Genomic DNA, 16,353 nt, shown 5'->3' on the forward strand with positions numbered 1-16,353 from the left:
TATATTAAATGTTCTAATCACGCTACTTTTCAAGTAAGTACAAGACGCTTCAGCCACACTACTACAATTTATGTACACACTTAATACGTTAAAAAACATTTTTGACCGTATTATTTCATTTAATCGAACGCAACGAAATCAATTATGTACATGTATTTCACTTATAAATCTGTACATCAATGACATAGAAATATCATTGTAAGATCTTTTATTGGCTATTTGTTTAGCTTGAAAAAGACTCTCTTTCAATATCGTCCGAAGATGTCCATGAACTACTTGATGAAGCCAGAAAAACAATAGAAGTTGGAAAGCATGAGCTTGTGATGTCCCTGGAGACAGGAAAGCAAGATATTCAAAATGTGGTGACGGGGGCTGTAAGAGCCGTTGAGACTGGAAAACGTGAACTAGAATCGACGTTGAGTGATAGTAAATCATGGATTGCTTCGGTAAAACGTCAACTAGAAGAGAGGTATTCGAAGGGAACAACAATAGTCGCAACTCGAAAAAGTGAGTTGGAAGAATTGTGCTTGAATGGTAACACTGCCGTTGCAAAAGGGAAATTTGAAATTGAAGAGGCGGTGTCGAAGAGTAACATGGCCATTGAAACTGGTAAACGCGAAATAAAAGAGACGTTGATGGAGAGTAAAACAGCCATTGAAACTGGAAAACGCGAAATAAAAGAGACGTTGATGGAGAGTAAAACCTCTATTGAAACTGGAAAACGCGAAATTGAAAAGACGGTCTTGGAGGGTAAAACAGCTATTGAAACTGGAAAACGCGAAATGGAAGAGACGGTCTTGGAGGGTAAAACAGCTATTGAAACTGGAAAACGCGAAATGGAAAAGACGGTCTTGGAAGGTAAAACAGCTATTGAAACTGGAAAACGCGAAATGGAAGAGACGGTCTTGGAGGGTAAAACAGCTATTGAAACTGGAAAACGCGAAATGGAAAAGACGGTCTTGGAGGGTAAAACAGCTATTGAAACTGGAAAACGCGAAATAAAAGAGACGTTGATGGAGAGTAAAACAGCCATTGAAACTGGAAAGCGCGAAATAAAAGAGACGTTGATGGAAAGTAAAACAGCCATTGGAACTGGAACACGCGAAATAAAAGAGACGTTGATGGAGAGTAAAACCTCTATTGAAACTGGAAAACTCGAAATAGAAGAGACCGTGATGGAGAGTAAAACTGCTATTGCAACTGGAAAACTCGAAATGGAAGAGACGTTGATGGAGAGTATAACAGCTATTGCAACTGAAAAACGCGAAATGGAAGAGACGTTGATGGAGAGTAAAACAGCTATTGCAACTGGAAAACTCGAAATGGAAGAGACAATATTGGAGGGGAAAATATCAATTGAAACTGGAAAACGCGTTATTGAAGCGACTGCTTCAGAGGCCTTGCAGAGATTAACAGACGTTTCTTTCCTGTCAAACGTAGTACGGACGAAAGGTAAATGCACACAATGTTATTTCCTTAATGCGTATCCATGCAACATGGAGTTATATAAGTGGTTAACAGCAGTATAAATATCAGTTTAAATATAGATATTTTTGGAAATAAAAATAACTCACCGTGTAAAAAACAATTGAGTATCCTATGTTGTTCTGTGAATGTTCGAACAAAAACATAAGCGCCAAAAACAACTGCTCGAACATAAATGCGATGCTATATTATAATGTAGTATCTTTTTCAAACTGTATGACATTGCTACATGAAATAACATCCCTAAACTTAAAGACAATCTCAGGACAGGGTTATGATTATTGGTTTCTGAAAATATGCATATAGAGAAAAGACCATCGACTCCGTGGTGTATTTTTGACGTACACTGTTTTTTTTCAATAATGTTGGGAAAATGCTTGGCACGAAATAATGAGGTAAAACCTAATGAAATCTTAGTGTATACAGGTAGAGATAAGTGGTAGTGTGCTGTTGAATTTTGGTCATTCACTAGGTATTTACAAATAGCATGTCATAAGTGTTTGGTACAAGCAACTTGCGCGCAAGGTCTTGAAGATCATGAGTACACTTGATGCGAAGGTTTATTATAATGAAATACTGCATATTTACACTTTGGTTCGTGTCCGGTCAGTAACTTTATCATGAAAATAGCATTTTTTCATAATCTGGCACAAATATATACCTAGCCCGATAGGCAATCTCACACTTAGGGTTTAATCATTATAGAATGCTGAATATTTGCACAGAGAGTAAAGTTGTGCGTTTCTGGGCAGTTATTTAAAGAACGAGTTATGTTTCAATTAGTATACCACATTTGTCGACACTTAAAGATATGTGTCGCTGCATATATGGATCAGTAATTTAGGTGGAGTACTGTAAAATAACCTCTTTTAAGAACTCCTTACTTATTGACCTTAAGATACTGTTTTGAATTATTCTTTGCGGATTTCGTTACATGCAGTGACAGGTCTTAAATGGTATTTAAAGTATGTATGCATTTAAATGGTTGTTTTAAACGTCTTGCTGTTTTTCGAATTTATTCCATCATTCCTTAGGGAATGATTATTGTGAAAACATATTTAGCACTTGGACAGTTCTGATCATAGTGCTTCTGATGAGTTGAACTTAAAACGATTTATCACATATGTCGTTAATCAATATTATCATACTCTAAAGCCTGGACAGAACAATTCGCTAACAAGTTAGAATTGTTAGTTTAAAGATGTACTAGATATTTAGCTTGGTTTTAGATATGGCATGAGGTTGTATTGAACTTGTTGCGTCTAAAACAACATTTTTGTTGTGAGTGAAGTTCAAACGTTTTCATATATCAGAGGTAAAAGTCTGTTTTATTTTAGAAAACTAGTTTTTTCGTTAACCGCAGTAATTGATGTATTGAAATTGCAGAAAAGTAATATGAACATTTAGAAAACAATTTAAGATATATATTGAAAGATTGACATTGCAATGAAAAGGCACTTCAATCCATCATACATATTTTAAGACTTCATACATCGCCTTAGTAATTAAGTGCACATTTATATCAAATATGTGAGTCTGACAGATAGACGTTATTCTAAGGGTTTAAGTATTTTACGTTTTTGTAATAAGAAAACAAGTAGCCGAACTAAATTGTCTGAGTTCAAATTGAGTACAACGTTTATACACTCCAACCTATAAACTAATATTTCAGTAAAACGAAAAAAATGAATAGTAAACAAGGAAAATTCCAGATAAATATGCACGGTTACAGGGCTCGAAAGAAATAAACATTGCAAAATATTTTGGTTCTTATATTTTAGTCACTACACTTGATTTCTGTTAACCATTAAAGCAGTCGAATACATCATTATGAATTATTAAAATTGTGTGTCCAATGCTGTATCAAAACAAAGGCTCATGACAATACTTTTGATTTTCAACTTATATATCTTATAAAATGAATACTATAAACATATCCAAATTATCAACTTTTTCCATCTGTTTTCTACTTCATTGCGTCATTTTACCTTTTTTTCTGTACAGTAATGTGTCAACACAATGGCTCATTGCAATAAGGTTGATCTGCGACCTATAAAATTAATACTATGTACAAATCAAGTATCAACTGTCCTCAACTGTTTGTTTTTTAATGCATTGCCTTATTACCATTATATAATTACAGAGGTCACACGTAAGATAAAGATAAGTTTATATGGCAGAGGAAAAAAAGACAAAAGGAAAACAGAAGTCGAAGGTAAGCTCGTATCCACCCACATTTTCTATCCAGGCTGTAAATACAAACCTTATTTAACTATAAATCATAATAATAAAAACCGTGTATCTGTCCGTTCATCTAAACATACCTATTATATATATATATATATATATATATATATATATATATATATATATATATATATATATATATATATATATATATATATATATATATATATATATATATATATATATAGTATGTATGCACTGTGCTGTTTTTGGAGTTTTGTGCTGTTCTGCTATGTTTCTTGTTGGTGATTTTGTGTTCTATGTCTCTTGCGTTTGCCCAGTGCCACTAAACCGGGTTTATGTTTAAAATCTTTGCTACTGAGCTTGTTTCTGTAGCTTTTTGTATACATATTCATTACAAAGATAAAAACATAACTTAGCTTACACTGTGCATTGTGTCAGAGTTAATATGCCGAGAAGTAAACGTTTAGTCAGGGAATATCAAATGTAAAAAAATAGAAAAGGAAACGCCCAATTATCCTATACGTTAATTATTATACAATTAACAGTAAATAACTTGAAGTTGAAATTTAAAACCATTACTTTCTTGAATTATTCATGATATGCCTATTTGGATATGACATTGATACTTAAAGGGACTGTCTCACAGATGAAAAAATAGCGAAAAACAATTGTCAAAAAATGACATAATCGTGGCATTGATGTGTTCAATGCATTGAACCTTATTATTGAAGTACCACATAGTTTACAATTTATTTAAGTTTAGCAGTTATTTCGTATTTTTCCATTAAAAAAGTTATTGGGTATGTCTACCGTGTATAATTGTTCCTTATGCGTGATTGGCTAGTCGGCGTTATCACGTGATATTACCGAGGTCGGTTCAAAGCTATATTATGTCACCATAATTGTGTAAGCATTGATAGGTTAGTAGGGATGACGCCAGACTTCAATTTTGGCGACGCGGTTTCAAACACGGACTCCGACACATTTTTTTTAAGATTTTGGTACTTTTTTTTAGAATTTTGACATCAAAGCGTATCACATTCTATAAGATAATTATCCTGATATTCGTTACAAAAAAAACACTTCTTTTTGGTGCCAATCTGTGAGACGGTCCCTTTAAATAAGACGATGGCATATACAACATCCCTACACATAAATATAAGCATTGGTTGCGGAAAATATGCTCATTGAGAAAAGACCATCGACTCCGTATTGTATCTTTGACAAGTACACTGCTATTGGCAATACTATTGGGAAATGCTTGGCACAAAAGAATGAGGTAAAACATAATGGAAATCTTAGTGTATACGGGTAAAGAATAGTGGTAGTGTGTGGCTGAATATTATTCATTCACAGGGCATTTTCAAATAACCTGCAATAAGTGTTTGGTACAAGCAACATATATCTTACGCGCAAGGTCTTGAATGTCAAGGGCACACTTAATCCTAAGGTTTATTATAATGGAAAACTGCATATTTGGAATTTTGTTTTTGTCCGGGCAGTAATTTCATCACGAGAATAGCAATTTTTAATAATCTGGCACAAATATTATACACAAAATCGACGTATAGCGATAGTCAATCTCACACTTAATATTTGCTGCATGGATAGTATAGTTGTGCATTTCTGGGCAGTTATTTCAAGAACGATTTACGTTCCAATTATTATACCACATTTGTCGACACATAAAGATATGTGTCGCTTCATATATGGATCAGCAATACAGGTGGAGTACTGTGGAATAACCTTCTTTAAGAACTCCTTACTTATTGACCTTAATATACTATTTTGAATAATTCTTCGTGGATTTCGTTACTTGCAGTGACAGGTCTTAAATGGTCATTAAAGTATGTATGCATTTAAATGGTTGTTTTAAACGTCTTGCTGTTTTTCGAATATATTCCATCATTCCTTAGGGAATGATTATTGTGAACACATATTAAACATTTGGACAGTTCTAATTGTAATGCTTCTGATGAGTTGAACCTCAAACGGTTTATCACATTATTCGATATTCAATATTATCAATACTACTCTGAGTAGTTAACTCGATGTGGTATCATATATTTTGTGTCATATTTCGTTGCATGTGGGCCTAGGTGATGACGTCGTCTTCGAATCCCTGGCCGTTTAATGGTTGTTTTTCGTTGCAATTAGTGCACAGCAAACAATGACACAGCGCTTATCTATAGCAATGCTTAGAATTGGGTTTAATTACCGCCTGGCATTTTTATTGCTCAAGCAATACAAATAACTGTTACAATATGCTGTGACAGTTTTCTTGTTAACTAAATGCAGATCCTCTGTTAAGGTTAGCCATCCATCATAAGGATGCAATATGTTTGAGTGCATTTCAGGTATAAGATTATTGATATGTAGTATAAGCTTGAGTTACAATTTAATCGTTATGGAATGGATTGCATTTCTGAATAAAACAATAATGAAGCAACCATTGTTATACATTAGAGAAAGGAAATCTGATAACATTTCATTATGATTAAACAAATAATTTGTCATTAAGTCATAGCAATATGAGCATACATATTATGATATAATATTTAGTTAATAATTTTATTGTTTGAATCAAATATAAATACACAGATTGTTTCACAATTTGATGAGTTTTTTCATGTATTCACATTATTTACGGTTAGTAACTTCGTTGTATGAATATATATCTAACTATTAATTATATCCATCTTCCATTTTTGTCCATTATGTTCAAGAACATGGGCGTGGTCATTACACTTTTACCTTTTATATTTCTTTAAAACATATTGCAATATATAAACTGCATCCTTATGTTTTTTCAATATGCTAGTAAATAAAAATGACTCACATAGACGTGCTGTATTTCAACGAATTATATATATATGAATTGTGTTATTGTCGAAATTTTTGTTATTTTGATACGATTCTGAATATATTCAGGTCAAATGTTACTTGAAATATGAACGTTTAAGTTATCTTCACAGATCTACGTATAAGGCTTGCCAAGTACTACAAGAAACACCTCAACAGCGCGCCCTTATCCCCTCTGCTTTCGGACAAGGATGAGCGACTAGACACGTTTTACGTCCCTCCGAAGATATTCGAGGTAGACCACAGAAAAATTGGTGCAATTCAGACAGAAGAGAGAACACTTGTATTTTCTTACAGAGAATTGTTTTGTAAAAGTGATGAATTCATGAAAAAAGTGTTTATTGTCGGCAAAGCCGGCATGGGAAAGTCATCATGTGCCGCAATGTGTGCAATAAAATGGGCCAATCAGTTCTCATCAACTGATACAAGGATCAACAATGATGAAAATACTTCACATCAAAAGACAGCCCAGAACAACTCTTTTGAAGATGATACATTTTATAGGAAAATTGATTTCTTATTTCACCTCACTCTAAGAGACAGCTGCAAACTCTGCAACTTGACAGATATGATACAAGATCAGCTTATCAACGTAATTTACCACCAAGATGAGAGGGCCACTGCGTATCAAACTATGCGTACTGTCTTTTCCAACCACAGGTGCGTTATCATAGCAGATGGTCTGGATGAATGGTCTCATCCTAATGAAACAAACTGCGGCTGGTCACAAGCTGACAAAATAGTCCCTCATTTACCACCAACCATAGATGCAACTGTGGTGTTTACATCACGACCCTGCAGAATGTCACAACAGCGAGTTAAAGACACGACCATTGACACATATTTAGAAATAGAGGGTACTACAAATATAGAGTTACTGATTCAGAAAACATTAGACAGTCTTAATAAAACAGCTACAGAAAAGAAATGCATGTTTGAATTCCTCGGGTATGTTAACAGAATGAAACTCGAACGACTGTTAGAGGTGCCTTTTATATCAATGTTCCTTGTCTGTTTATGGTTTGAAGGAAGTCTTAAATCATTTTCTCTGTGTAACATATACGCATACATTATTGACATGATATGTGCACGAAAACCTTTTCCTGAGCAAATAGAACCGCAGAAATATATATCTTTTCCCCAATGTTTCCAACACACAGAATATGTACAAAGGTACTACAGCACGGTTATGGAGATGGCAAAACTTGCTTTTACGACTTTATTTTCGAACGACCAGACATCGCCGTTGTTGTTTAGGAAAATTGATGGTCTGTCGCATGTTAATCTCGTGTTTCTTCTGAAGTCGGGAATCTTAAATGAAACAAAAACAGCGTCTTCGATTAGAAAGTCTTCCAGTTATTCGTTCATCGACAAAACTGTTCAGGAATTCCTTGCTGCGATATACATGTCACACCATCCAAAAGAAATTGATAGAGTTGTAAAACCTTTTTACCTGAAGAGCGGTGATACGTCGGCAGTCTCACAAGTTTTTATTTTTCTGTGCGGTCTGAACATTGAGTCAGCAAATGAAATGTCGGCCATGATATCGAAGAGTATTTTTACCTACAATGACGGGATCATTGTAGATGTTGATGAGACTCGAACTCAGTGTACGATAACCCCTAGTTATAAGTCCATGTATAATGATGACTTACATAAAGCAAAGGTAAATTTCCTTCAGTCGATCATTTGTTCAGGTTATAAAGAGGCCAAAGAAAGTCAAGTACAGGATATTCAGCTTTCAATGTTTTGCTTAAATTATACAAACAATACAGATGCCAAAATATTTCATAACTTGCTACGCATTAACCCTTCCACTGTGCTTGATGATAATATCGAATTCGGACAGAGCGAGGACGAGAGTTTATGCGCATATACGGGCAAGTTTGAACAGTTTGACCTTTCTACGTGCAACAATCTCAAATACTTATCACTCTGTGGATATGATATATGTGGTGTACCGGTTCATACTAACAATTTAGTAACTTTGCAGTTAAGTTTCGTTTCGAATAGGATTGAATGTAGAATGATGCAATTACTTCAGCATAGATCGCAAAATTTGAGACATTTGAAATTAGACACCTTTGTAAACGTTGATTCATTATGCAAGACACTTCCACGGCTGGAATATTTAGAAACTTTGATGATAAGGAATACATTCATCAATGATTATGATCTGCTTCCATCAACATCTGTTGTTATTGTTAGACTGGAAGAGGTGATGATGACCGCGCGGTCACTGGCGAGACTAGTTGAGTGGCAAGCACGCAGCACTCATAATGTTAGTTGTATGCTAGAGTATTGTAGTGTGGACCCAAAACCAGAGTATGAAGAAATTAAACAGTGTGTTCAGAAAAGGAAACATTGTTACTGTAATATTAGTGAATATTATTTCCATTTCGGTAAAATAACGCAAAAGTAATGATTAAAGTATGTGTAATGAACATTGGTCAAATGTATGAACCAGCAATTAGTAATCATGCATTTTATACGAATAAACTAAGCAAACCAACACTACATATAGCAAATATAAAGTGTTGCTGTTGAAACACAGTCCAAATGATATTGTTTTATTAAAACTGAATGAATGGTTTAGTCATGAGTTAGTACTTATGATTTTGTCTAAGCTATGCATTATTAGAAAATAAATTAACTGTGTAAAATCTTATGTCCTATTTGTTATTCGTTTTCGCTGTTTGTCGTATACAAATGCAATTAAAAGTGACCGAAACATGCTTCCCGATGATTTTTTACCCTCTGATAAGTGATGCGCTTTGCAGTACTAATCGCCATTTGTTGGTCAGTGTGTGTAAAAACCAGGCGAGACCCTTCTGGTACCAGGAGGTGAATGTCATGCAAACCGTTGCTAGGTACATCCGTATGTACGGCGACAGGGCAATGGCGGTACACGTGTCATACCAATATAACGAACATGCTTATCACAACGTCGCAAAACACAACGTCAATAAACAAGATGATAAGTTCTTTGATGAGCTAATCAAAACAACTGTATTTGAATACAGGCTATTTTGGAGTATAGTGAAGCGCGAAATTCGAATGCGCTTTGATAATTTACGATGATTTCATTATCGAAGCAATTACGTTTATTGATGATAACGTTGTATATGGGTCGCAGATAAAAGAAAATTCGGATTACGCTTTTTTTAACATCGCTATCTTTGTATTTGATAAAGAGAATTTAAAAAACAAAAATGTTTGTTTCAATATACAAAGGAGGAAGAAACGATCCTAACAATCGCTTAATTGATTTTGATAACAAATTGTCCCTTAACTCATTGTCATTGTTTTTTTTTATAAATTTGCAAAACCATGATGTTGCAGTTGCTAACTCAAAGGAATAAACTTTTGTTTCAAAACAACAGTGTCCAAATAACCTAATTATTTGTTTAACTCATAGCATGATGTAACATTCAAATTATGATTTAAACTCAAATTGTTAAAAGGTTTCTTTAAAATGTATGATTGCATAATATTTCTGCATATGCACGCATCTCCAATCAAAATTAAATAAAAAAAATGATTTATTAATTGATTGATTGATTAATTAATTAGTTAGTTAATTAATTTTCATTACTAGGACATTAAATTCTCTTTATCAATTAATTAATTAATTAATTGATTAATTGATTAATTAATTAATTGATTAATTAATTGATTAATTAATTAATTGATTAATTAATTAATTGATTAATTAATTAATTAATTAATTAATTAATTAATTAATTAATTAATTAATTAATTAATTAATTAATTGATCGATCGATCGATTGATTCATGTGATTTGATTGATTTGATTTGATTGATTTTATGGATTTGATTTGATTGATTGATTGATTGATTGATTGATTGATTGATTGATTGATTGATTGATTGATTGATTGATTGATTGATTGATTGAATTATTCAATGCATAATCGGTATTTCTCATTATTGTAAAGTATGGCTTTGTTTGTAGATAAGAACAATAATGCAATTTTATTTAAATAGTTAGGAAAACATTAATGATGAAACAAATCTCATTCGATACAGTGACAACGAGTATCTACATAATATGAACATTTTAACCTTATATTACTTGAATGAAGTAATATAACGTTAATATGTCCATATTATGTAGATACTCGTTGTCGAGTCCGCTTACGACCACATCGATATAGCTGTCACAATGACGGATCGTTGAATGTTGATGTGTCTGTTTGTTCGATTTTGGCTGATCCGGGCTGAAACTAGACTATGCATTGTCATTTTTAATAACGTATATTTACAGTGGACATATAGTGTGACGTGACCAAGGTCACCTTCAAGGGTCATTTATCAAACTATATTGTGTTCTGCTTAATGACTGCTGTAACATGACCATGTATTACAATATTTTAAACCAATTTGGTACGTTTATCACCATAAGAAGAGGTCGTATTATGACGCAACGAAAATTGGTCACACAGAGAAGGCAGTGAGTCGCGTGCAAGACACACGTATGTAGGTGAAAGGTCAAGGCAACAATAAAGTGTCATTTGTCAAAATCCGTTATTTTGTCATCACCAAGCTGTGAATAGGACTGTCTTTAGGCATTCTACTATAACATTGTTCAAATGTTTAACAAACCCCGAGGGTAAGACAAACAATAAATTCAATAGGTTGCTTTACCTGTTTGAATTCACTTTGTTTACTGCAATGACATCATTGTCATGCACAATGATATAAAACAATTATATTCTTGGTCACATACCAACCAATATCAGTACTTTTGCTTGATTGTGACAGTGGCAAGCTCGCACATGTGTTTGCACATAGTGGAAGAAGGGGGGGGGGATAAATGAATTGGGACATATACTACCTATGAAAAGGCAGTGGTTCGCATTCAAGAAATAGGTTTTCTATTTCAAAACCAAGGCCATATTTAGTATGACTGTATTTGTCAAATTCCGTATTTTTGCTTATCCACGCTGTGACTAGGACATTCATTTGATTTTTATATAAAACTTTGTACAATTGCTCACCAAGCATAACAAACAGTTAAGTCAAATACCAAGAGTGCACTCACTGTTTGAGTGTTTTCTACTGGGTTGACATAAGTGTCAAGCAAAATGATCAACACTAAAATTATTGGTCATATACTATATATTTCTCACGAGTTTTACCTGGTTGTGACAGTGGCGAACTCGATATTGTTTGCGTTTTTCCGAATCAACATGTACTTGTTTTTTTATAAATCAACTTTTGAACGTTATTGGGTAATGACATATTATTCGCATAAAATCGAATTGATCTCAATATTTCAAAATTATTTATCATTAGCTGCCAGCAAACTGAAAGGATTCATCAAATAGAAGTGTGTCCGTGTCGGTTGTATACAATATCCATACGTTGTACCGTAAGTTAATATGAGATCGTCTACTTGATTTTGCCAGTTTATAAACATCATCCGTTATCAATCTCAAAGAGCGTTTCAAATGAAAGACAATTGAAATCCGTTATAGCAAAGTGATATGGGCCTAGAGAAATAACTCGATATAACGAGCATTTGACATGATCGAGAGTCAAAAATGCTGAACACATTATAGTCCGCATTCTGTTAACGCTGTTATTTAAATCCGTGGTGAAACCGTCTTGTAATATTATTATGAACACAACAAAATATGTATTGTTCCCAGTATATTTCAGTATTCAAGATAAAATTACTTAAGTGATCGATATCCATCAATACCGATCGAATGGAATCTCATTTATTCTTGTTTTTTATAAGTAACGAACGGAATTTAAATGGTCATAATATAAGGAAATTGGATTTCACGCAGTTATTCATTCAAACGATGGCGGTTAAAATAATAAAGAAAAGACACGCCTTTTGCAAAGAGCGATAATGATGCAGTCTTATTAATGTTGTACACACTTTACAGGTATTATGTAATGTGGCGAATGCAAGACACTGTGTGTGTGTGTGTGTGTTTGAGTGTATGTGCGTGCGTGCGTGCGTGCGTGCGTGCGTGCGTGCGTGTGCGTGTGCATGTATATGTGTTTGCGTGCGTCCGTGGTGCGTCTGTGCGTGCCTGTGTGTTTGTGTACGTTATGTATCTGTGTCGCAAGTTACGCTATGTTTTACTCTCCAATCAAAACTTTGTTTACAACTGAGTGAGTATTTCAATCGTTGGCCATACGGTTAAGATAAAAATAAAAAGTAAGCTATTAACCTTCCAATTGTAGTTTCTCCTTTACCTTTTTCTATGACTGAAGGCAGAATATTCTAGCATTTGCATTTAAAAAACGATGTTATTGGATTTGAGTTCTGGTTGAGAAAGCTGTATGTTAGTGCAACTCTTTATAATACATCTGGCTGAACTCAACAGACAAATCCCATCATGGCAAAGTGAGCTACTTCTTCTACAGAACATGATTGTCTTATGCGTTAGGTATTTCTTTACATTTTTAATAATAATCCCATTTCTGACCTCGAATTCTGCGGCTGTTGCATAGCTTGCAAAGTGCCTTAGAAAACAAAATAGTGTCACAAAATGATTGACATCATATTGACATCACCTTAAGATACTAGACAGTTTTCCTGGTCTGAACGACAAGAGTGCAAACAGTCGATAATTAATTGTCGATGGAACATCGTCAAAATATCCTGTTTCTTAATCTAATATCATACATAACATTCCCTCTCAATAGTTGTATACAGTATACGCGGGATATCGGATTGAAAAGCATCGATATAATGTATTCAGTTTTCAAATTTTAATTTATATTTTAACATATGTTATTGTTCTCTTTCGTAAATAATTATAATTAAAAATAATACATATACATACCAACAAGCTCACAAAAGACCAAATGGGTTTGGCTCAAGGTTATAACAGCATTAGATTAATGATCCCGTTCCCTGCGGCCTTGTAATGTCATGTCTGACTTAGTCTTAAAAGTATAAACGTAAGTAGAAAAAGTGTACATTTGAAATAAATATATAACGTTTTAGAGTGTACGAAAAAAATGATTGCTTACGACGTAAAATACCATTCTAACATTTATTGATTAAAGGGAGAATAATAATTTACAAAATGGTCACAGAAACTCTGTATAAGATAAGAGAAGTAGTCCTTCTTACAAATGAAATTAAAGGGCAACAACCTGAAAATAAAACTGTTTTATTTTACATATGATTTTATAAAGGTAAAGTAAGTATATGGTTATTTCATGCACTGTTGAAATTAAAAAAAATAAATAATATGTTTCCATTTTATAACCATAATAATAGTCAATAAAGAATGACACCGTAGTTTTATATGGAATCTAAATTGTGTTTACTATTTTGGGTTTAAAATGTTTGATAAATGTCAATGTGTAGTATAGTTATAAGTGCAATTTCCTTAAGGAAACCTGGATATGCTATCGTCCAGCAATGTTGATCGCCAAAAGAACGTCTCGTATATTATATATTAGTACCTAATATATTATGTACTTAATTTGTACATGGCTGAATTTTAGTGTACAAAAAATATTCCTTTCTTTACCACAGCGCAAGGATTCCGTTAACATCTATAAAAACAAACGCCTTAACACATAACGGCTTTTGTCACACGATATCTTAATTCATTTTGGTAGTTGAAATCTGTGACCACAACCGAACACTACACGTGCCTTACACTTGATTTGTACGATTATATATCGGTAATACTGATCTATACTCTGTTTCAGCAGGACATATTGGCAATTTTCTGTTCGCCGATATTTTAGCTCATGCAAAGTCATAGTCGTATTACTGTTAATGTTATATCAGGAATTTACGATTCCTCTTTATGCAATCCTTACATTATACGACACTTAAATACTTAGTAGTAAATGTTTTGTGATCGACGGATATATTCTAGGTTAAAGAAAACAAATATTTCTAAACGTTATATCCTGTCAATACATAAGCATAGTCATGGACGAAGATAATTGCTGCAAGCATAAAACAAAGGAATCACTACATACTATAGAATTAAGCTTTGAAGCTGGTACTTTGCCTTCGTTTACAGGGTTGGTGTTTTTAAGGTATAGCAAATCAAAAAAGATTATTTCCGTAAGTCTAATCATAAACACAAACCATACGGTTGATATGAATATGTTAACTTACATTGCAATGAAATTGACAACCCAAGTAATCTCTCCTTTTATCCAGAAATCAGCCTCACGGGTGGTGCTTTAATCATATATTATGTATTAAATTCCGGACCTGCAATTGGTGTGATTAAATAAGATACAAACATAGACCAATTGACTGAACCGTTTGTTCCACGAAATGCGTATCTTAAATACATTTCAAAACCTGACATGCCGCAATACCATTAGTTCAAACATTATAAGTCTAAAAAGGTATATCAAATATTATCCCTATAAAACAGGCCTTAGATAAAGTATAAGAGTACAACTTTACGTTTGAATTACGCATTATTTCCTGTCATGACCTTTAACATCGCGCATTGATTTTTGCAAATGGCATTGCAGAATATAACTGATATTATAGTATAAAGTTTAATGAATGTGGAAGATCCTGATCCATAGCCCTATTCTTCAGTAATTTGAATAATTTGGAAAAGGTTACACAGTACAGATAATACTGACGACTGCTTCCCAAATTAAACCGATATTGAGAAACGAGTACTTGGCTGTACATCGACTATTACAACGCCTGCAGAAAATACGTCATTTTTTATTTTTAAACATCTGGAATATGCTTTGTTTGGTGTTTCAAATCGAATGAGTAATACAACTGGATTATGTAAACAACCGATACATTACCACAGGTAAAAAACACAGCATTTTAAATTGTTCCGCTAAAACATCATTACATCTACACAGAACGATTTTTGTTATCTTATTTTATCTCATTGTTTGTAATGTAAACCTTTTGTCAATCATTATTTGCCCTTTAATAACTAATTTTGTTACGTTACAATGAAACCCTACAAGTATGTTAAAGATAAACTGGTGACGTGAAACTTGTGAACGCAGATATGACATCAGTAAATAAAATTGTTTAATGTAAAAAGCGCATTAAAAAAGCATAGAATCCTAAAGTATATAAGTAAATGAAGATGTTCAGCTTAAACGTCATAGCATCTAAGAGGAACGACTTTTGTTATCTTAAACACATTTTCTGTTAACCTTTGGTAAATGATTATTCTCCCTTTAATCAATAAATTATACTCAGTTATGTTTGTAATATAAACCTTTTGTGAATCATTATTTTCCCTTTAATCAGTTTATTTTGCTGCGTTACAGTGAAAACCTACAAATCTGTTAAAGATAAACTTGTGTCGTGAAACGAATGAAAGCAGAACTGATCTCAGTAATTTAAACTGTTTTATGTAAATAGCGCATTTAAACATGTAATTATAAAGTATCAAAGTAAATAAAGTTGTTTTGCTTAAATTGCATTACATCTAAGAGGAACGACTTCTGTTATCTTATACAGAGTTTCTCTAAACTTTCGGTAAATGATTATTCTCCCTTTAAGCAATAAATGATATCATGTTTGGATTTAACTCTATAAATGTGTTCGAAATAAGTTGATTTGGTGAAACATGAGCACGCAGAAATAAAAATCCGAATATATTTCGTAAAAAAGCCATTTTTTTTCAGCTGGAATGCAACAATAACAAAGTATTCTTCGGCATGTAGCTAGGAACTTCATGGTCGATATTTTTACAAACATTCAAAATCTGTATATCTGAACAATCTTTAATGACTAAATTTGCCATTATTATATTGATCCTGATGACGTTGGCCAGGATA

At 33.2% G+C, this 16,353-nt stretch overlaps 2 protein-coding genes across 2 annotated transcripts in view; both read left to right on the forward strand.

The window, feature by feature from the left end:
• The window catches only part of LOC128221493 (uncharacterized), a 2,217-nt gene extending 1,031 nt beyond the window's left edge, over window positions 1-1,186 (forward strand). The window contains exons 3-4 of the mRNA XM_052930101.1: window positions 228-1,063; window positions 1,165-1,186. Coding sequence (XP_052786061.1) covers window positions 228-1,063; window positions 1,165-1,186 — 858 coding nt within the window. The remainder of the gene's footprint in view (window positions 1-227; window positions 1,064-1,164) is intronic.
• Window positions 1,187-1,199: 13 nt separating this feature from the next.
• Window positions 1,200-9,098, forward strand: LOC128222207 (uncharacterized). Its single transcript, XM_052931128.1, has 3 exons — window positions 1,200-1,452; window positions 3,629-3,700; window positions 6,672-9,098. The coding sequence occupies exons 1-3, from the start codon at window positions 1,215-1,217 to the stop codon at window positions 8,978-8,980; spliced, it is 2,619 nt and encodes an 872-aa protein (XP_052787088.1). The 5' UTR covers window positions 1,200-1,214; the 3' UTR covers window positions 8,981-9,098.
• The last annotated feature ends 7,255 nt before the right edge of the window (window positions 9,099-16,353 follow it).

The sequence above is a fragment of the Mya arenaria genome, chromosome 16 (assembly GCF_026914265.1).
Source record: "Mya arenaria isolate MELC-2E11 chromosome 16, ASM2691426v1".
Classification (NCBI taxonomy): domain Eukaryota; kingdom Metazoa; phylum Mollusca; class Bivalvia; order Myida; family Myidae; genus Mya; species Mya arenaria.